Source organism: Siniperca chuatsi, linkage group LG11, assembly GCF_020085105.1.
Source record: "Siniperca chuatsi isolate FFG_IHB_CAS linkage group LG11, ASM2008510v1, whole genome shotgun sequence".
Classification (NCBI taxonomy): domain Eukaryota; kingdom Metazoa; phylum Chordata; class Actinopteri; order Centrarchiformes; family Sinipercidae; genus Siniperca; species Siniperca chuatsi.
Genome location: NC_058052.1, coordinates 27,892,149 through 27,914,636, shown reverse-complemented (window position 1 = coordinate 27,914,636; position 22,488 = coordinate 27,892,149). Strand labels below are relative to the sequence as shown.

The 22,488-nt window shown below is 41.0% G+C and overlaps 2 protein-coding genes across 6 annotated transcripts in view; both read left to right on the top strand.

Moving 5' to 3' along the window:
* The first annotated feature begins 465 nt into the window (after positions 1–465).
* LOC122884580 (G-protein coupled receptor 4-like) lies at positions 466–3,178 on the top strand. Its single transcript, XM_044214664.1, has 3 exons — positions 466–1,637; positions 2,246–2,439; positions 2,535–3,178. Exons 1-3 carry the CDS (start codon positions 1,452–1,454, stop codon positions 3,043–3,045), a joined length of 891 nt encoding a protein of 296 aa, XP_044070599.1. The 5' UTR covers positions 466–1,451; the 3' UTR covers positions 3,046–3,178.
* Positions 3,179–7,986: 4,808 nt separating this feature from the next.
* Positions 7,987–22,488, top strand: part of znf365 (zinc finger protein 365) — a 31,947-nt gene continuing 17,445 nt past the window's right edge. For 3 of the 5 annotated variants that reach the window (XM_044214662.1, XM_044214659.1, XM_044214661.1), the window contains exons 1-6: positions 8,013–8,167; positions 10,799–11,460; positions 12,396–12,705; positions 14,134–14,305; positions 15,371–15,417; positions 17,804–18,016. In XM_044214662.1, coding sequence (XP_044070597.1) covers positions 10,809–11,460; positions 12,396–12,705; positions 14,134–14,305; positions 15,371–15,417; positions 17,804–18,016 — 1,394 coding nt within the window. In that variant the 5' untranslated portion in view covers positions 8,013–8,167; positions 10,799–10,808. Of the gene's footprint in view, positions 8,168–10,798; positions 11,461–12,395; positions 12,706–14,133; positions 14,306–15,370; positions 15,418–17,803; positions 19,491–22,488 lie in introns of those variants that run through there. The other 2 variants (XM_044214660.1, XM_044214663.1) reach the window with 2 other exon arrangements.

Sequence of the window (22,488 nt, the reverse complement as noted above, 5' to 3'; positions counted from 1 at the left end):
ATGTTAGGAACCACTTGTTTAATCTTAAACAATATTATATTTTTAAAAACTGCTCTTTTTGTGTGTAAAAATCTTAATCTGACTTAACTTAAGCAGCAACATTTTAACGCCAGTTAACCATTTCCGTGTTCTGTTTGTGTGATGCATAATTTACATATAGGTGACACAGAGCAGGTATAGATTGTCATCAACCTGCTGCATGTTATCACTTCTCATATTCAAGGTAGGCTGTTTGGATGCAGAGGACAAACCATCAGACGCTGGTGTAGGGAACTCATTCAGGTGGGATCCTGCAGCTTTCAAAGGTAAGTTTTTTCTTACATGCAGAGATTATTAAAGAGGATAAAATACTGCAAACAGTCATGAAAATGAATATGCAAACTGTCACAAGCAGACAGATGTTTTAGTTTTTCAATTGGGGGGTTTTTCACTCTCTTCCCTCAAACTGTAAGAATTACAAGTATGTGATTGTGTAACAAAGACAGAAAATAGCTAAAAAGATAAAAGCATGCAAAAAAGTATAGTATTTTAAATTAAAATGAGGTAGCAAAAGAAGAAAATGTGATAGAGCATGCACAATCAAGTATGAACTCAATAAATAATAGAGTAGCACTCCTGTTTAGACATTTCAGTCCATTTATCTAGAACATGCTGACAAAGACTTTAATTTTATTTTACAAATTATTCTTCCTCTTTTCATTAATATTGTTATTATTATTGTTGTTGTTCTGACTCAACATTAATCCACATGAATCATTGTTTTTCAGTCAGTTTTAAACGTAACATAATAACTTCTATGTTGAAGTTGTATGTAGTTAAGCCCACATTAGTGTTTTGGGGGCCGATTTAGTCTTTGACAGGAGACAGTAGAGACAGACAGGACATGAGGACAGACAGAGATGGGGATAACATGTAACTAAGGTACCTGGAACATTTTCACGCTAAAATGTTGATTTATTCCAAAATAATGTCAGCAATAAAAAATGGACAATCTGTCCACAAAAGCTAAAGTATGCAGATGGTTCATCACGTGGTCATGTGAACCTCCTCATCCAAAATCAGAGGGCAGAGGGGCGTTCAGCAAGAAGTGGGGCATCGAGCACAGAAGACATCCTAAACTGAAACAACTGGTCCGTGTTCTGTGGCTGCACATCAGCACGATATATATTTGCATACGTCAGCAGAACTTGTTTTACTATCTGAAACATCAAAAATCATTTGATTACATATTATTAGCAGGTAATGTAACAAATGTTGAGGAACGACAATAGAAGCTGAACAGAACATTTTCTGATCTGATCTGATTGGGGGTTTACAATAGTTTTACTGCATTTGTGTGAACTTGCACCTCACAGCTTTAGTGATACCACTGAACAATGTTAGGTAGATATTAAAAAACCTGCTCCCTTTTAATAACCTGATCTCTCCAACAACAGGTTTCACTCTGAAGAATGGAGGATTTCTACATTAACATCACCTCACAGTACAAAAGCTATAATCACAGCAACATCACCTCCCACTATGATCATTATGAGTATTACGAAAAAGTTTACTTCATCACGCGTGTGGTGACATGCATAATCATTAGTATCGGTCTTCCTTTGACCCTCGTGGCCATCTGCGCTCTTTGTTCTCTGGTATGTACATTATGACTGAGATTTATATATTTACTGTCTGTGTCATGTGTCTGTCGTCTGAAGGATCTTGATCTGGATTGGGGCGAGGTGTGAGGGGGCTGGGACGAAGGGGTTGTAATGACCAATACATTTACAGGAATAATTTATCGATAATTAAAAATTACATGAAGCTGATTGGACCCTATAAACACACAGTTTACGTGTTTCCATTCCAGCCTTCTCCTAAACTCTTGAGGTTAATGGCACCATTTAGTTACAACTCTTCGAAAAATAAAATAGTCGTCAAATTTGTCGGAGGAATTGGTACATTATTCAGGATCATTATTTGGGGTATTTATTAAAAAACGATCAAGGAATGTGTGAAATTTGGTGGACATTCATACAGGATGAAGGCTACTGACCTTCTTCATCCCCGACTAACAACTATTTGATGGATTGCCATAAAAAATAATACAGACATTCATGGTGCCCAGAGGTTGAATCATAGTAACTCTTGTGATCCCCTGACAATTGCTGGGCAGAGCCAGATGACAGGTTTGGGTTTGGGAGGAGGTGGAGTTCAGAACGTTTACAACTGCTGGTTTACTTTGACCAATGTTTTCCTGCAGGTGCGAAACGATCATGTTGTTCCGATCTACGTCATCAACCTTCACGTTTCTGACCTCATTCAGTTCTGCTGCATGATCGTTCAGGTGGCAGAATGGAAATCCAGAAACTATTGGACATCTTTAATCTTCTATTATATTTACATCTATTGTCTGAATACCAGTGTTTACTTCATGATGTGTGTCGCCTTGGAAAGGTAACTATCTGTCCATCCAGTCTGTGTGTCTGCCCATTGTATTACTATATAACTCTGAAGCTTCTCAAAGACTATGTGTCTGTCTTGTATTACAGGTATTTGGTCATCGCCTGCCCACTGTGGTACCGCTGCAGACGAAGCATCAAGACCTCTGTGGTGGTCTGTGTGGTGGTCTGGGTCCTTCCTCTTGTCTTTCTCCTCACTCTCTTTTTCTTGGATAAAACTGATGAAGTCTCAAAAATCTCCTTCGCTGTTGTCCTCCTCCTTCCCCTCCCACTGTTCATATTCTTCCTGGGTGGGACCCTCAAAGCCCTGTCTGCTTCCATCTCGGTCTCCTCTGACGAAAAACGACGAATTGTGAGAACTTTGGTCCTGGTGCTGCTTATTTACACGCTGCTGTTCCTGCCCGCCATCATTTGGTTACTGGCAAAGGGAGCAAGAAATAACGATAACTTCAGAAACCTGTATGTCATGTTTGAAAAGTTGAGTCCTCTTGCAGACTTAGTTCTGTATGTTTTCTTGAGGAAAGGGACCACAGACCAGCTTTTGGCCTCTGTGTGCTGTTGCAGAATGGACAGTAATGATGTCAGCATATCGACAGTATGAATGATGACAACATTTACAGTCAGCTTCATGCAGGCAGAGAAAGAGGGAGAGAGAGGAAGGGGAGAAAACAGGAGGAGAAATGTGGGAAAATAGAAAGGATGGAGACAGACGGATTCTGCCATCTACTGATATGATTTCCAGTAAGACACCTAGCTGTAGATAAAAGGAAGCTTTGGTTTGACTCTGCTGTGGGAGAACTGGTTGCTGGGAAATGTTTTGGTAAACTTGTTCTGGTTCACTGTGACGGCTTCAACAAATGTAAATAAAATATGATTTTATTAGTGTGTTAGCTGTAAGTCGGTGTCTATCATTATTATCCTTTAATCACAGAAGCAAACTATGGAGTTACTTTTGTGTCTTTATTATGCAATCAAAAAATTAGATTTCAGAACAAAACTAGCCACACTCACAAATTTGTGATTAAAAATGTCATCTTAACATTTTTTTAGCAAATTTCTTTTTTGCGAAAAAAGTTTTGCGAATCCAAAATGTTGTAAAAAAATAAAAATAAAAAAAACATAGATGTGCATCAAAATCCAAATGACAGCTCACTTGACTGCAGTCAAAAATCTACAATCTTCTGCATCTACATGCACCAGACGGCATTGATTTGTCTTCTCCACGACTGCAAAACTCCCTCTGGCGTTTACTAACAGCGGACGCTGCCGAGCGGTCACTTCGATCGACGCTGGCCAATAGAAGAGGTCCCGCCCACCAGATTTCAGCTCAATATTTTGGACTGACAAAACTTTGGGATGACATTTTTAATCACAAATTTGTGAGTGTGGATGTTTTGCTCTCAAACGTATTTTTTGATTGCATAATAAAGACACAAAATTAACTCCATAGAAAACCAGATATTATTTTTTGATATACTGAGCTGATTATAGCCGCCACGCCGTCTTATTCCTAAATCTTTATTTTGACTGTTGTTTGTATGTTTAACACAGGGAGAGCATTTTCTTTGTTGGTTTCTCATACACATTTTAATTTAGTTGTTTACTTTTCCTAATTATAACTAATGTATGTCTATCACTGTATTTGTTTTGCTTTTTTGGTTAATTTTTTGTACAAATAATAAACTAAACCACATATTTGTTTATCTTTATTTAATATACGTTTTGTTTTTGGTGTTTTAGTGATTGGTACGCTAGTTTTCAGGATGTGATTCAGAGCAGGTATTTTGCAGCTGTTGTGTGTTTGGTAATATGGAGAAACTCTTTCACCACAGTTTATGTCATTTTATATGGAATTGTACGCTTTCTGGAAATTCAATAAAAAGTCTGTTTCTGGACAAAAATGGGAATGTTTGCCTTTGACTAACTCACTGAATTAAAACGTGACAAATGAAGCTCTGGCGAAAGTTCAGTCAGGAAGACGCTGCATGCTTTGACCCGTAGTTTAGTTCTCATACCAGCCTGCCGTTCACTCCTCTCACACATGCCCACTCATAATTTCATTATCATTACCCGGGGCTGTCAGTCGTGATATGTAGGCCTACGCTGCCACGAACTGTGATGTCAGCTGTTCCCTCAGCTGGCCACATCTATCCAGCAGCACAGCGACACACCTACATTGTCAGTCTACAAAAATCTCCCCGAAGAGTCTAAGCTCGCAAGACTTTCTGTCAAGACTTAATTACACATAACATCTGTCATAATAAACAACTCTCTTTTCTTCATTCGCTTGTCTCTCCTGATTGAAATGAAGGTACAGCAAAGTCAGATTTTTCCAAAATACCAAATGATGTTTTCACATTACTTTCATACTTTTTTTAGATAATAATTTGGGGCACGAATTATAAAGTGTGACAGGGACACAACAGATAAGACAAATATTTTTCAATGTAAGTTAGTAAAGTCTACTGTATGTTTCCCCTTTTTAAACTTTAGCTGATCATTAACTGCGATCCAATAAGTAATAAGCATATTTCTAAAAATGTTACACAATTTAAATACCTTGGCTTTCTGCAGGGCGACACTTTGTAAACTAGAAAAGCGCATTATTAACGTGTGATTGCTAAAAGATTAAAGTTAAGACTTGATAAGCTGTACGGTGCACAAAATCATGATGATAAATGATATTAATATTAAAATGATATTATATTAATTAATTATAATTTATTTAATCATACATGATAAAAATAGACTACAAAATACTTCATTCAGTATTGAGTAATTTCCATTCAAACTCCATTCAGAGCCCGTTCGGTTGGTCCACTGATCCTTTCCAAACTAACATCTTATATTTTCTGGTGGATCTCTGACTATTTAGGCATTACTGTAACAGGATTTCATCATCTCTGCACACTTTACTGAAAAGGTTTTGGCTAATCTGATGGATAAAACCCCATTTACACCAACATACAGTCCTAATTGAAGGTCTCTTTATACGAAGAAAGAACTGAAAAGCCACAAGCTATATGTATTTGTATATGTATAACTGATTTGTTGATGTGTGGGTTAAGAGGCTAAGGAATGTCTTGTCTTATAAACCAGCTTCAGTAATTTCACACTGTATAAAATATTGTCCAGCAGGCCTGAGGCGAGTAGATGAGACTTGTAGGCCTACTATTAATTAGCTAGTAATTCACATTTATTCATTTGGGAGACGCTTTTGTCTAAAGTGACGTATGAGTGAGGTACATTGGGGAGTTTAACCCTACTTTCATTTGTCTGTCAATACTTTCAGAGGCAGTAAAACAGGAAGCTGCTGCAGAAGATCACTGACGCCATCTGTTAATTGACAGTTTGGCAAACTCTGCAACACTTTGAGGCTGTCATCCAACAGATTTCAAACTTCCAACTGTATGTTTTCCTTGTTAGTATACTTAATACATTTATGTCTTTAACCACGTGTTAAGGTAAGGTTATTGATCCCTTGCTGGAAAAGTGATTGCGTTCCTGCATGTAGACTGTTTGGCTGCAGAGGACACAATAGAAGACTTTGGTGTAGAGAAAACATTCAGATTGTGTCACATCTGCCCCTGGGACATCATCTGCCATGCCCTCTACCTCTAATTCAGTGCCTCTACAGATACTCAGACCTGCCACTTCCACTCTGCCAGATCTAGACTCTGCTACCATCCTGCTCCTGTTTCCTGCCCCTTGTCTGGTCAAGCCCTACTGTTCTGCCCTGGATCCCTGCAGTCTCGGATCTCACTCTGGACCTGCTTCCTCGGCCCCTAACCGCCCCTGTCCTGTCCAGTTCCTGGCCCTCAGCTACCAGCTCAAGCTTCCCCTAACCTGCTGCTCATCTCCCCCGTGCTTTGCAATACATATCTTTTTACCTTATTCCTGTCTCCTCCTTTAAAGTATGTAAAAATACTCTGCTATTAATATTTTGTTTAACATGGTTATCCCACATGAAAAGTTAAAAAAAAAAAAAAAACTCTGAAAGGGGGCTGGAAGCACATCTACTCTTTCTCCCTTATTGAGAAATTCTGGATCTATGAATGCCCCGCCCACCACCGCTGCGTGTTCGCTTGACCGGTGTTAGGTTGACCAGTGCCGTTGATAGCATGGATGTGGGTGAGAGACATACATCCATGGTGAGAGAGCCGTGTGCGTCAAGATGGCTAGAGTTAGAGGAAACATCGGAGAGATTCAGCCAAAATAGGGTAGTTAGCTAAAAGCAATAGATAAACAGTTGAAATAGTTATATAAAAGTATTGGATAAACAGCAAACAACAACAGCAGCAACGACACAGCAACTAATGTAACTAACGTTAGCTAGGTTGTGGGTTAGCAAACTGTCGCTACAGTTGCTGCTGCGAAGCTAACAGCCAGAGAGGACGAGACGGTTTCCCAGAGCCAGCACAGCAGCTCCAGACAGCGACGCTCACAACTCTCCTGCTGCTATAGCTAACATCACAACAACAACACATCTTGGCAAACTAGAAAGTCAGCTGAATGTCCGTGGGCAAGTCGTTTAACGTCACCTGACACACAAATTGTTTATTTCCCATTTACAGAGCCGGGGCTGTGTACAAACACCGGAGGCGTTTTCAGTGCTCACACTGAACGGACAGCTAGCGGACCGTGAGGAGATATTTGCTGAATTTGACAAAAAGACGTGTATTGGATTAGAATCACATATCCCACCTTTAATATGTGGAAAGGTCCTAAATACTACAGAACCAATGCGCCTCAGTGGCTGACTTTATGGAGAGACGGTGTAGTCCCTCATTCGTCCAGGAGTGTTCTATCATAGAAAAGGTTTCAGTCGTAGTCGTCTGGACGCTGTTTTCAGAATCAAGACATTTTGGCTCCCATCCGGAAGTCATTCTCAATTGACTCCTCTTTCAAACCAACTCTTCTCTCTACTGGGAATCTTCACCTCGCTGTCTTCAAATGTGCGGTTTGTAGCTTTCAGATGCAAATGCACGGCGCTCTGTAATCTCGAGTTACGGTGTCGTCTGTGCTGATGAAGTCTTTTGTGAAGTGGCTGTTTAGCTGTTCTTTGCAGTTTTCTCACTGCATTGAATAGAATAAACTACATTGCTCTGTTTTCTGTGTGGGCATCTTGTCCTTGGGATGAACGAGTTTCTGTCTTAAAGTGTTGCCTGGTTTAAAGAAACAGGAACATTTTGTCTAAAGATCCTCAGACAGTTTACGATGCAACGAATGAGGACCATCACCTGTGTACCGTTCTTTGCACTACTGCATTGAACAGAATAAACTACATTGCTCTGTTTTCTGTGTGGGCATCTTGTCCTTGGGATGAACGAGTTTGTCTGTCTTAAAGTGTTGCCTGGTTTAAAGAAAACAGGAACATCGTGCTGTCTAAAGATCCTTTGTAGTTTCTCCAGACAGTCCAGATACATAAGGGATGGAGACACCGTTCCTTCTTGATTCCAAGAGGAAAAAGATTAAAAAAAAAAATCCAGACCGGAAGTAAAGCTCACGCCTACCTCACAGGTTTAATTTTGAAAGGGCTAACCGGATGTGGTGTTGTTGTTGATGCGCGGCGAACCTGACGGTGCTCCTGCGCGTCGCCTCCTCCTGAATGAATGACCTCATGCGGGCTGCTGTCTGCCTCCATCTGCGACATGACACCGTCAGACAGTAACGGTTAGGTTTATCTAAAAAAAAAAAACAAATCTGCCGTTAATCTGCACGCGGTAAGGGCAGCACGTTAGCTGCTTTCTGCTTAATAATGATTCAGCGGCTGTTTCTCTGTGCCAGCTAACGTTAGCTTAGCTAAAAAAAAGGCTACAGATTGTGTGAGGAATTGGACCTGTTACGCGGTTATTCAAACGCAGGATTAAATGCACTCTGAAGGGAAACTGTTAAATGAAAAAACCAAAAACCAAAAGTCCTGTTTTGATTTGTTTCAGGTGCTGCTCAGGTCACCTGCTGTCATCCAGTCTGTCCTCTCGGCTCTCTGGGAAATGACACATTTCCAAATCAGTGTGGCTTCATGCTGCTACATGGTCTTTGATTATAGGAATTATATTTTAATATATATATAAATAGGAGTGTTAAAATGAGCAAATGTAAGCAGTGTAAACTGACGCTTTAATCATGCAAATACTTTGTGTTGTTGTTTGCAATTTTGCTGCTAAATGTTTCACCAGAGAGAGAAACACTTGGAGCCATTTCATCCATTTTCATTTTCATTGAATTTAACTGAACTGGAAATAAAAGGAAAATCAGTAGTGCAACGTAACTTTACTACTTTACTTAGATATTTCCATTTTATGCCACTTTATATTTGTAATCTTTGTACTTATTAGGCTACCAACCAATTAATTATGAATTATTATTTTTATTATTATTATAGATTAAGCTACCCCGCAGTATTTTAAAGAATATAAAGATTAGCTCCACCTTTACCAGCTGCAACATTAAAGTGATGATCTAGTGATATAATATATATTATTCTGAAATGGGCCACTGAGGAAAACTGCTGTAGAGATTATCCATGAATAACAACTTTGCTGTTTTGTTCTGCTTTTTTCCTCATTTTAATTCTGCATGTTTTTACTCTTTTTAAACCCCAAATCAGCTCTAGTTTGATCTCATAAATAGGGTTTGGTGATAAACGTTGATATGGCATGTTATCTAATGGTTATAACTGTAACTGTATTGAAATTGCTTTTTTTTTTTTTAAATTGCGTTTCAAATGTTACACCATTGATGGTGATACACACTTTTGTTTTAACTGCAAAGGATTTACAGCTCCCCCTGACTGATTTCAGGTTTACTGATCTCTCACTATCAAGTCTGATGGATCAGCTAGACATTTGAATAACCTTTATTTATTCAGGGAAGTTTCACTGGTTTGGTAATGAGGGAGGGGCAAGTCAAGTCAGTTTTATTTATACAGCCAAATATCACAAATCACTAATTTGCCTCAGGGGGCTTTACAGTCCGTGCAGCATACGCCATCCTCTGTCCTTAGGCCGAAGTGCTGCTCAATCGCTTTCCCCCCCAGATTTCATCCGCTGGGCGTGGGCTTGAACCGGCGACCAGTGGTGGAAAGTAACTCAGTACATTTACTTATGCTCCACTACATTTATCTGATAACTTTAGTTACTTGCAGATTAAGATTAATAATACAAAATATTATCAACAAATAAATGTATTATTTGCTCTCCCAATGTTTTTACTCTTTTTACTTTTTTAAAATCTTATTTGTAACCCGTGTTGACTGTGGTGAAGCCAAAGACAATTTTAATAAAGTTTCTAACCTAACCTATAGGATAAGAAAAGACTGATCCCTGCAGCTTTAGCAGCTGCAACATTAATGTGATGAACACACGAATGCATCAATAATTATAATCTAATATTGTAATATATATTATTCTGAAATGGGCCATTCTGCATAAGGAGTACTTGAAGTATATTTTGATGCTAATACTTTTGTCCTTTTACTCAAGTACATACAAGTACAGATCTGAGTGCTTCTTCCACCGCTGCTCGCACTCACAAACCTGCTTCTGTAACATTTTGGTCACTTCCTTCAACATGCCATTTTCTATCTAGATGCATGTTGTGACGTACTAGTTTGTTTGTTTTGGTTACTGTAGTTTTGGTCCAGTTAATTTTAATTGGTTGGTTCCACTTACTAATTATAATCTGTAACGACTAGTTTTAGGGCAATCTATTATTTATTCTCTTATTTTCCCTGAGAATTAATAAATTAGTCTGTAAAATGTCAGAACATAATGAAAAATGCCCATCACAATTCCCTGAAGCCCAAGGTGATGTCATCAAATGTCTTGTTTTGTCTGACAACCCAAAACCCCCCAAAGATATTTAGTATATTATCACATAATACAATCAAAAGCAGCAGATAATTAAACTAAGCAATATTTGGCATTTGTGCTCAATAAATGACTTTTTAATGAACGATTAATCGATTATCAAAGTAGTTGCCGATTATATTTCTGTTAATCGACAAATTGATTAATCAACCAGCTCTGACTCTGTCCATTATTTGACTTTCTCGATTAATTAATTCATCGTTTAGTCTGTAACATTTCAGAAAAATGTCCCAGAGCTCAAGAAGACGTCTTTAAATCGCTTATTTGCCCGACCAACAGTCCAAAAACCCAGAGATATTCAGTTTCTGATGATATAAAACAAAGAAAAGCAGCAAATCCTCACAAGCCGGAACTAGCAAATGTTTGGTATTTTTGCTTGATAAAGGACTTAAACTAATAATCAGTTCTCAGAAGTGTTCCCCTGCCTAGTGACTGATTAATTGATTAATTGCTCCCATTTTCTTCTGTTTCTCTGTATTCCAGGTGTAGAGTGATGCAGCAGAAGTTGTGTTCCAGAGGTTCTGGTTCTTTCCTCTTAGAGAGGAACGGCCAGGCCTGCGGCACCGTCACCTCCTGCGACCTCCCCTTCCGCTGCCCCCGCTGCGGCGAGCAGGAGCGCTTCCGCAGCCTGGCCTCGCTCCGCGCCCACCTGGAGTACCGCCACTCATACCGCTCGCCAGACGTGATCACCGGCGGCTTCAGCATCACCGGAAAACTCCCAGACCCGTTGACGGCGGCAATCCCGTGGCACGACATGAGCCTCCCGACCCGCAGGGGGCAGCACAGCGCGGGGCGGCCACCTCACGCCCGCTCCCTCAGTGACAGCAGGGACAGCAGTTACCTCCACTCTTACAGCTCTGTGAGGAGACGCACCCAGAGCGTCGGGGTGGGGACGCAGGCCGAGGAGGAAGATGACGAAGAGGAAGGGGGGACAGAAGATGAAGATGTGGGAGAAGAGGAGGAGGAGGAGGAGGACGAAGGTGAAGAGAGACATGGAGGTAGAAATGAGGAGGATATCAAAATGCTCACCAAAAAGTCAGACGAAGGCTACCACCACCTCAATCACCATCACTTCCCGTTCCCTCCTCTGGCTCCTCTTGGCCCCCCTCTAGACCCAGATCTGGACCTAGACCTGGACCTGGTCGGTGCGTTCAGGTTTACTTTCTTACTTTTTGGAGCAGCGTTATATTTATAGATGGGGTTTGGTGTCAGGTAGAGCGAGAATGGACGTAATACAAAGCCTAAAAATGATCTGATCCTGAGCAGATTTATTTAGTGTACGTCTACTTCTCAGTTCAGTCTTTATTAAACGTGCTGGTCTTTATTTAGTTTTACTATATATGTCACAACAGTGACACTGTCTTGGTTTTATATGTACACAGGTTCGATCAGCAGTGTTGTGTTGTTTGGCAAATTAGGGAAAGTGTTCAGACGAGGAAGGGAAAGGAAAAGCATCCATAAAATGCCTTAATGAATAAATAAGTCTTGAGATGAGATTTAAGACAATAGAGTTTGCTGATCTGATGTTAAAATTATTACCCCAGCTTAACTTTGACTTACTGTAGTTGTGTGCACACTGTTTTCTTGTGCAATGAGGTATTGTTACTGACATTTCAGGTGTTCTCTCTTTCAGTTGGAAAAAAAACATTTTTCAAAATAAAATAATAGAACTAATAATAAGTGGTCTAGATAAAGTGGGCTGCTGGTTTGTTCACGACCTGTCTGATCGTCTGAGCGCTCGTGTTTGTCAGAGTGATGGCCAGAGCTACGTGCAAAAAAACCCAAGATGTACTTTTTCATATTTCCATAGTTTTCCTTTAAATTTGCACACAAAAGCTTGCAGATAACTCTGTTCATGCATGCAATCAGAAGACGTTGGTTCATTGGATGTCCGTGTGTCATGTGGATTATTATACAGTGTCCACAGAAAATACTTTGTATGTGTCCCCAATGAATATGGGGACACGTCAAACACAGTTCAGGAGGTGGTTCGGTGATCAATAGTCATGATTACAGTATCAAACAGTACAGTCATGGTTATAGTCGCAGTAACTCTTGTCTCCTTTACTGTTACCACCAGAGCAGAACTCGTACTCTGGTCTGGAGACGGCAGCAGCCTCGGCCGCCGTGCGTCGGCGACTGGCCAGCATCCTGCGGGCGGCCGACAGCACCATGCAGCGCCGGCTGGCCAAGGTGAGCACGGAGCTCGCCCAGACCGACACGGAGCTCCTGTGTGAGCGCGCTCACTCGCAGCACCTGGCCCAGGAGAGGCAGGAAGTTGCCGAGAGGGAGAGGTCACTGAGCCGGCAGGTGGACGTGGCTGTCATGGTGATCGCCGCGTTGAGGGAGCAGCTCAACGCCTCAGAGAACGAGCTGGAACGACGAGAGAGGTAAACAGGCTACAGGTTTGACTGATGTGGGCTTCTGAAGGCCTTAAAGGGGAACTCCAACGACTTTACACATCACAGTGTGTTTCCAGGTGTAGGGGAGTATTACTGCATACAGTATGTAAAAAAAATAAATAATTGTGGTATAAATCCTTCAGTGTCTCAGAGGGAGCTGTGTGAAGTCTGATAAATGTCCTCAAGTGATGTCACTTGAGTCAGCGTCGGCCGGGGCTGAAGACTACGAGTTCCTGTTGGTGTGGAGTTAGAAAGACGTGAGCTCAGCAGACCTCTGTAGCTGCTCCTCACCTCTGCTGCAGGCCAGAGGCTCCAGGATACATTAGCCGCTACTAGCATAACACACCTGAATCTCCGACCAAACTGTAGATGGTTGAGTTGCATTGTGGGTAATGTAGGTGCCAGGTTTTGACAAGGAAGACAATGTGTGGAATTAAAAAGATGATATCTCTATTTCTGCTGCATCGATTTTGATACTTTTTAAAAAAAACTGTCCATCATGAGTCCGACAATGTTATAGGAGTGCAATGCTAAATCTGCGGAGCACACTTAATGTTGTACTACACGATTACAAAAAGAAAATCTACATACAGTATGCTGGGTGTTTTATGCAGCTGGATTACTGTTAGTGTCCACAGCAGTTGGTGAAGGGACCTTTCCTAATTAACCTTAAATTTGTCTTTGCACGTGCAAAGGCCCGCAGGAATGCTGGGTCCCTGGGCATGCACCCAGGAAACGCTGACGGTATGCATGGATCAACTCAGTCTGCCAAAAATCTTTAAATCAGACAGACTGCTTGGAAATGTTGCTCAAAGCTGTGCTCGTGATGTAACCCCTTCTCACAGCCAGGACGATGCTGACTTAAGCGGTACTCCTGTGATTTAGTACTGCACTTCCATAAAGTTGGGGGACCCACAAGAGACAGATTTCAAAAATGGTCAAAAGTGAAGCAGCAGAGGCTTAAATGACCTGACTTTTAGTCTCTAGTATGGGTCAAACTCCAAAAATGCGGGACCCTACAATGTCCAACATCTTCCGTTAGACCCTTCCTGCCTCCTAAATGCCCCCTTCTATCAAACCCTACACCACCAGTTTGTAATGCAGGCTTTCTGTTATTGGAAGCTCCTAATTAAACAGCTGTTTTCACACCTGAGAAGTGCTCTTCATGGTGAGTAAACTGACTTTGATGTGTAAAATCTGGGGGCATCCCTTGTGGCTTATATAGTATATTATTAGTATTAAGGAGATTACTGATTTTTTTAAGGAGATTACTGATTTTTTAAGGAGATTACTGATTTTTTTAAGGAGATTACTGATTTCCATGTTTGCAGCCACCTTGTTTTTCTCTTCTGCTTCTCTGACATGAACTGCTTAAGTACTTAAGTGTCGTACTTAAATATCACTTTTGTTTTCCAGGGAGGTGATAACCATCCAGAAGTTTCTGGAAGCGGCGGCTCGACAGGAGACATGCGGGAAAGTTCGAATCCAGCGCTTCATCGAGAATCTGCTGAGACGCATCGCCCTGGCAGAGAGACTGGTGGAGTATTACCAGGTTAACGGCAGCCCGCAACAGTGCAACCACTACAAGGTACAACAACACACACATACAGAGCCCCAGTGGTGGAATGTAACTAAGTACATTTACTGAAGCACTATACTTTAGGACAGTTTTCAGGAACCCGTACTTTACTTTAAGTATTTCCATGTTATGCTACTTTTTACTTCTACTCCACTACATTTATCTGACAGCTATAATTCCTAGTTGCTTTGCAAAGGGAAGGCTCTGCACACCCACACAGGTGTTTTCAGTTACCCTGGCTGACTACACCTCTGGTCGGGTGGAAGTTTGGTGGAGCCATGCTGGGAATCACCTGACAGGGAGAGTTGTTCCGCTCTAATGGGTACAACAAACCCAACAGAAGGGAGAGGAGCATGTCAATCAAGTGCAGTTTGTATGCGACCACACGGCCCTGAGGAGAGGTATTATTAGGCCACCCGTGTATGTGTGGACTATGGGTCTGCAAGAGCCTTTAAGATTTTACATGCAAATACTGTATATGATTACTTTATAACATACCATGCATTATTATTCACTTCCAAACAGTATAATAACTAGTAAGAATTTGCTCTACCTCAACCAGCTGCAACATTAAAATGCTTGAAGCATCAGTAGTAACAAATCCGTACTACCTGTGAATAAAAAATGATTGATATTGTGGTAGTCTGGGGATGTCATCTGGTACAGACATGGATACTCAGAGACCAGCAGTATTCATTTCTCCTCCATCGTTGTCGTTGTTCAGCACTTGTAACCTGCGTGTTGGATATGTGACGGTTGCTCTTTGTGGTATTTGTCCCGCCTCCGCTTTGATTGAACGGCCGGGTAAAAAGTGACAGTGACTAGCGCAGCGTTTTACCCAAAGTTGAAAAATGTTCAACGAGTGTAAATACGCGGAGCTCCCATTGCAAACAACACAAAAAATACACTGGCCTCAGGAAAAAACACTTTGGTGGACACACGGCCTCAGTCGTGAACACAGAAACACTTGAGTTAAACCTAAATTTAAGAACTATTTTCTGCTTGTATTTAATTCATGGTTGGTGAGTGCTGTTGTGAAAACATGACCTTTGACCTTTGCTGTCTCCTTGTCAGCACCAGCAGCCAACTGATAATGGACCTCACAGAATCACTAAAAGCAGGTGAGTACAAATGTGTTCATTTGTATTAACTGTGTATATTTATCCTCCAGTCTGCGTCTAAAAGTACAAGTAGTCCCTAGAGTTTGGAGAAGCTCACAAGCCCCGGCTGAGGGACATTTTGTTGGAGTTTTACCTGAAGAACGAGAAGGTCGCCTTAATACAACTTGTGTATGTGGACTTTTAGAACATGGTTCAGAGTATCCAGCCTTCTTGGAGTCTCTTGGTGATTGCTGGAGCTCAAAGTGATAACCCAACCAAGATATAGCTCCTTATTATGACCTCCTGTAGACTTAAAAGGTGGCTGTTAAAAGTTTTTTTCTTTCAAAGAACAGCGGCTGAGGTCGGTTTGAATTAATGTCAGTTACAAAAAATTGGATATTCCTGGACAAATCTCTATTTTGGATTTGAAATCTATTTGAGTTCTTTTTGTTGTTTTGTTTTAGATTTATCTATCACCACTAATAGCTAATAGTTGTGAGATAATCACTAATCACACTCAGCTGGAAAAAGGCTTATTGTTCAGCAGGAATCATCCTCTAACAGGGCAGGTAAACCGCTGCTCCGGTCTGCTGTTAGTCTGAATCAAAGCCAAAAGGTGACAGAGCGGCTGCAAAATCATTCATGGGGACTCTTGTGTCGTCTGTCAGATTTCTGTGTTGCTCTCGTGAATAATTCATCGCTAAACATGTGACACTTTGTCCTTCCACTCCAGGGACTGGAGTGGGATTACCTGTCTGTCTGTGAGCTGCTGAAAGTGTGTGTGTGTGTGTGTGTGTGGGTGTGTGTGTTCACATACTGTGAGTCATTGGGATGTTCCATTTTCTCTTTTGCTGACATTGATGCTCACCTGTGCATCATGAACACCTGCCTTTGTCTTTTCTACAGTTTCGGTCCAAGTAGTTGTGTTTTCGTTGTTGAATTTAAAGAGACAGTCCCTGATTTTGTTATAGCACCCACTAGAGCTCCCAATTTTCCAATTTCATCCCATCTTGAAACTCTTGAAACATCAACAGTGAGGTGAGAGAAAATTTGGTTCAAACTTCAAATCGGGGTGCTTAGCTTTAACCATTTGTTCTGAAGAGACTCTTCCCAATTTCTACTCCAAGCAGATAAAAAAAAATAGTACGAATTGTCTGAAAATCTAATGTGTGAGTGTGATAGGCTGAGATTACTTAATTCAAGACAAACTTGCCTGCATCTGTATTTTTGTTTATTTTTTACGGCTTCTTAAACATACAAAAACTGTTTGTTTTTTTGTCCACTTGGGGGCAGCAGAAACAAGTTGTGAACACAACACTGCATCATTTCTTAAGTTGATACGTTGAACTTGTTAGCAAACCGCTGCTTATTTCCGCCTCCAGCAGCTACAGAGCGACATGACGCTTCATCACGAGGCGTGTTTGTGTCTCCTGATGGACGTCAGTCCGGTCTTCTCTCTGTCAGCTCTGTGTTTGGTCTCCAGCAGCTGCTGAGGGAAACATCTGGCTCTTTAGCAGCTAGATGCTCCGCTATGTTCACCAGCTGCTCTCTGACTGCGTCTGTCTGCTGTTTGCTGCTGAGCGGCTCGAGTTCAGCGGCTTTTTACAGCTTCTTCTCTGGAAACCTCGCTGTGAGAGCTGAGAGGGAACCAGAACAGTGAAGCTGCAGCCGGACAGATAAACAAAGAGCTGAAAGTCTCTATGAAGCTCCGTGAAGCCGAGCGGAGCTGCAGGTTCAGCTGATGGTTCACTACCAGAGACACCGACACATTGCATGTGTTTCCATCCACCTATTTTTATAAAAGTGGAAGAGTGGAAACACCAGAAATTCAATAAAGGTCAAATTATCTCAGCAAAGTTTTGGCTGACATGGAAAAGTTGGTTTTGATAGAAACAAAAAGCGACTAATTGCAATGGAAACAGACGAAGCAAATAAATCATGACATGAAGCATGGGACTTAAATGCCACTCGTCACTGAAGAGATCAGATATGTGTGGAGCGATGAGTATAAATACATTTTCAACACGGTTTTCCATTGATTGAGGTTTGACTGGAGCTCTTTTAACTACGTCATCTCATTGCACCATCTTCTTCTGTATCCACCTGGAGAATTAGCACCACCAGCTGTATCTTGATGTGCCCATCTGCCAATATTCACGTAGTGGATGGAAACATGCATTAATTAGCATTTTCTTTTGCAGAATTTGGACTAAATTTGGATGGAAACTTGGTCATTGTCACATTGTTTTCACATTGTCATTCGATACATTGTTATTGTAAAAACATTGATTATAGACGCTGTGATTAAAAGAACATTTAAACCACTAAATCACTGATACAGGAGAAGTGAAATTAGCCACATACATCTTGTGGGAAACCATTATTCATGTTCATATGATATTTCCAGGTCAGCGGGAGGTCAGCTGTCCTCGTCTGGTCTCCATGACAGCAGAACCCACTCCTCCTCCCAATTCGGCGGCCGTCCTCCGTTCTCCAAACCGGGCGGGGAACGAGACCGGGAGCGGGAGCACCGGGAGCGGCTGGCCCAGTCTTCCAGGCTGTTCTGTAGACCCGAACACAGAGACGACATCTGGAACCACCAGCGCCGCCGGTCCGCCGGGTACGAGGCTTAGAACTGTAGAGAAACCAAGGAGAGGGGGTGTCAGTGGATAAAACTTTATTTAACAATCACTTTGTTCCAGTGTGTTAACCTATGGAAAAGTAATGCAAGGTCACATTCACATCAAGCTTCTCTGGAGCAGTTAATCTTAACTCTGAAGTGATTACTTCTTCAATATAATTGTTCATTTAAAGCAGTACACTCCGGGAATTGAAGGTGGGGTTTGCGATTCTGGCGAAATCCATGATATAGAGCGAACAACAACACAGCAAGTAATGTAACTAACGTTAGCTAGGTTGTGGGTTAGCAAACTGTCGCTACAGTTGCTGCTGCGAAGCTAACAGCCAGAGAGGACGAGACGGTTTCCCAGAGCCGGCACAGCAGCTCCAGACAGCGACGCTCACAACTCTCCTGCTGCTGTAGCAGCAACAGCAGATCTTGGCAAACTAGAAAGTCAGCTGAATGTCCGTGGGGAAGTTGCTTAACGTCACCTGACACACAAATTGTTTATTTCCAATTTACAGAGCCGGGGCTGTGTACAAACAGCGTACACACTGAACGGACAGCTAGCGGACCGCGAGGAGATATTCGCTTGATTTGACAAAAAGACGTGTATTGGATTAGAATCTCATACCCCGCCTTTAAGTCTGGACTGATGCTCACCCCTTTATGTTTAATTAAACAGTTTTTTGTTTTGGTGGTGACATTTTTAAATTTCTTTTTTAGGTAATGAATTAAGCAGAAACAGGAAATCAAGTAGTAGTTTATATAATCTCATTTCGACATGGAAATGTTTGTTAGTGACTTTCCTGCATACACTGTACAGGAAGTTCACAAGGGGAGCAACTAATAAACTTAATTGGGAAATGTTATCAGTTATTGGTATAAGAATTTAAAAAATCCACCACATTTTAAGTTAAAAAGAGGGTTCATTCCCAGAAAACATTTATTTGAATACAATTGCTCCTCCTGAATGACGCTTCCGCAGCAATTTTTATTCAATTATATTTATAAATCAAACTAAGAAAACCTTAGAAAGAAAGAAAGAAAGAGATTACACTAAAGTATAAATCAACAACTCTTTTATAAATGTCAGCTGCTTGGCTTTGGGCAGTCTGATCCCTAATGAGAGAATAAATACGAATAATAGAGCAAAACTAACTTTTCCATTTTGCTTCAAACTGAAGAGAACACATTACACATGACAGTAACTATTACTGCGTAACAGGGTTTAAGAACATACAGCAATAACAGATATTACTGCATGCCTACATTGAAATCACATTGTATTCAAGTACATAATAGTATAAGATTTTTTATTGCCGACACTGTGTCATTGCATATTTTGTACTTTTCCATAGATTATTATACTGACATAGACCATTGTAAAGTGTTACACTGGGCGCTTTTTCAGCTGGATGTAAGTGTGGGTAAACTTTCAAGATTCAAACATATAAATGAATGACAGCTTCTAGTCCTTTGTCTCATTTGTCAGCACAAACCATAATATTTAGTACAGTATAATAGGTAATCTCAGTCTTTCGTGATATTTCCGTTCTGAATTCTCTCCTCTGTAGTTTAGAGAAACTTCAGGTAAAAATGTGCTTTTGTATTCATCTTCTGATTTAAGATTTAATTACAGTTGAGGTCTGGTAACGGAAACAAGTTGTTGAATTTTGAAGAAAGTCTTCTTCCTGAATCAGGTGGAATGAGGATCAATAGTTCCCACTGATGTTGATGACACGTCCTCTCCTCTGGCTGAACCTTTACATGCCGGCCTGGTTCCCCAAAAACTCCCCATCAGTCCAGTTATCTCATCTCTGTCTGTGCTTTTAAGGCCAAATGGTAGCGATCACTGCCTGTGATCATTTTGATAAGTGACGGAGATTGTCAAATCGTTAAACCCCTCCACCGAACAGTGATTGTCCAGTCATAGCTTAGCAACCATGACTAAGTTTGAATTTCTCCACATTTTGATGCAGTGTACATAGTTTGTGGGGTTACAGGTTACATAAAAAAAAAGAAAGCCCCATTCATGACTAGCACATCAACTGTGTAGTATTTCTCCACCGTGTGGGAGCCGGCCCTGGATGCTATCAGAGTTTAGGCTAACGTTAGTGTCCTTGTCCTGCTCTTTATTGGATTTGGGATAGTTTACACTCCAGCAACTCCAGCCAACCTTGTTATCCGAGATAGTGTTACGTTCCCCAAACAAATTGGTTTGTCCTCATCTTAAAAGCCTTTTCTCTTGTAATGTTAAAAGTGAAAAGATACATTTTGAAAATAAAAACAAGTAAGTTAAGCAGCCAAACAGAGTTATGTGAGAATGAAAGAAAAGTATGAACTTTGTGAACTATCATACCTACAATACTACGAATAACTAGCTCTAAAATGCAATACAAGAACAATGCCGTTTCTTTATTTCCATGTCTTCTACATGGATCTTTAACTGGTGAGGATGCTGACTTTTTGTCTTGGACCTGTTAGCTTTAGCTTCAGTCTTTTAGCATGATATCATGTATGTAGCCATCAAGTGCATATCATTTTAAAATGAGTCAGTTCGAAAGATTAAAAAGTCAGCCGGAGGCAGTGTTTTCAACCAACTCAACGAACTAACGTTAGCTTAATTAGCTTGCTAGCTACAGCTGATCAGCGTCAGTGTCATTTTAGCCGACAACATCACCGGTCGTCAGTTACAAATGAAGAGCCTGCTTTTGTCTACCTCTGTCTGAAATCAAGGACCAATTGTTTCGAAAATTAATAAGACTTTGGAATGGTAAATCGGTCCTTGTTTTCATTGTAAGCTCCATATGTCGTCTGTGAGAACGGAAAGCTCGATAGCATGAAGCTGCACCATCTGCACCACCACCAGCATCAAGCTGGAGGGGCTATGTTGGTGCCTGATTACAGGGTTCATCCTCATAGATGGAGTCAGTGTGCAAAAATATAATCTACACCTTTTCTCTGTAAAATAGTCTTTCTTGATTGAAATATTGTTTGATTTGCGCACAACAAAGCTCAATCTGTTCATCTTTGGATTTAAAACCTAACTGTAAGCTGTATATATAATGGTAATTAATAATCCAATCTATAGAGGAACATTTTTGTAATTGAGATGTTACGTACCGCCCTCGCAGCTCTGATTTGGTTTGTAAAGCACAGACAGGAGTTTGATGACACCAGACCTGGGTCAAATAAATGTTGCATATAATTCTTGGCTTTTGTTTGAAGAGGCTTCAGATGCCAGATGGGTGGGGTTCATTACATTAGGACCAATTCAGACACTGTCTGGTAATTGTACATAGAGAGAAACGTTAGATATATTGACTTGGAAATACTTTAATGTGATTTTTATTTTTGCTGGCAGTCGTGGTCCAATGTAGCCAATCACCCACCAATCTGCTCCCAAAGCAGGATTAAACCAGAGATGTAGTGGAGTGTGAACCCAGATATACTCAAGTTTACCAACTCTTTGTTTTGTAGAATAGTCCACCTTCCCTTAAAGGAACAGTACAACATTTTTCGCAAGTACGCTTGGTTTCCATCCTAGCCAGAGTAAGATGAGAAGATGGAGATCAGCTTCATCTTACGTGCTAGCCTAGTTTAGCACGAAGATAGGAAGCAGGGAGAAACTGCTAGCCTAGCTCCATCGAAGGTGAAAACACACACCCTCAAACTACTGCAAAGCTATCTGACCTAGCCACCGATTAATTAAGGGGACAGCTGGTTGATCGGTTTTATTGTTAAGACATGCACGATTTCCACACATTAAAGGACAAGTCTGTTGATAATCTATATTTTTCTTACTGTCAAGAAAAAGACCAAACCAACAGTGAATGTGTCACAGCCTGATGTATCTTCTGCTTCTGAGCCACAGAGCTCCATTGTTGTTGAAAACACATCAGTGAGCCGCTCTGTTGCTCTGGGTGACATGTTCCTTCATCACCGTGAACACACACACTGTAGTTTATTCTGACTCAGCCCCACACACACCATCCTGCTGCCCCAAACACTCACTACAGCACCACATGTGGATTAATCTGCTGCTGGAAATAGTCCCCAATAAATGCACTATTTCCTCTCGTTTGTTTAATAAAAACTACAGTGATCAGCTTTTTTTTTTTTTTTAGGAAATTACTGAGTCTTTTTAAACATGAAACTAGATATTTTATTGGCTGTTTACGTCTTCAGTAGGAACCAATGGGCTTAGAGCTGAGAGCCACAGACAGGAAGTCAGAAAGTATTGAGAGACGGACTAACGCAGTGTTTGTTTTGGTCTTTTTTGGATTTGCTGACAATAACAAAAATATAGAATAACATCAGACTTATTATTTAATCAAACAAGGTACAGCATGTCAATTAAACATGTGTTTTTTCACTTGGTGGAGCCAGGCAGTTCCCCTGCTTCCAGTCTTTGAGCTGAAGGCATCGGGATATGTTTTACCTTCCACTACATGGCCGGATAAAACAAG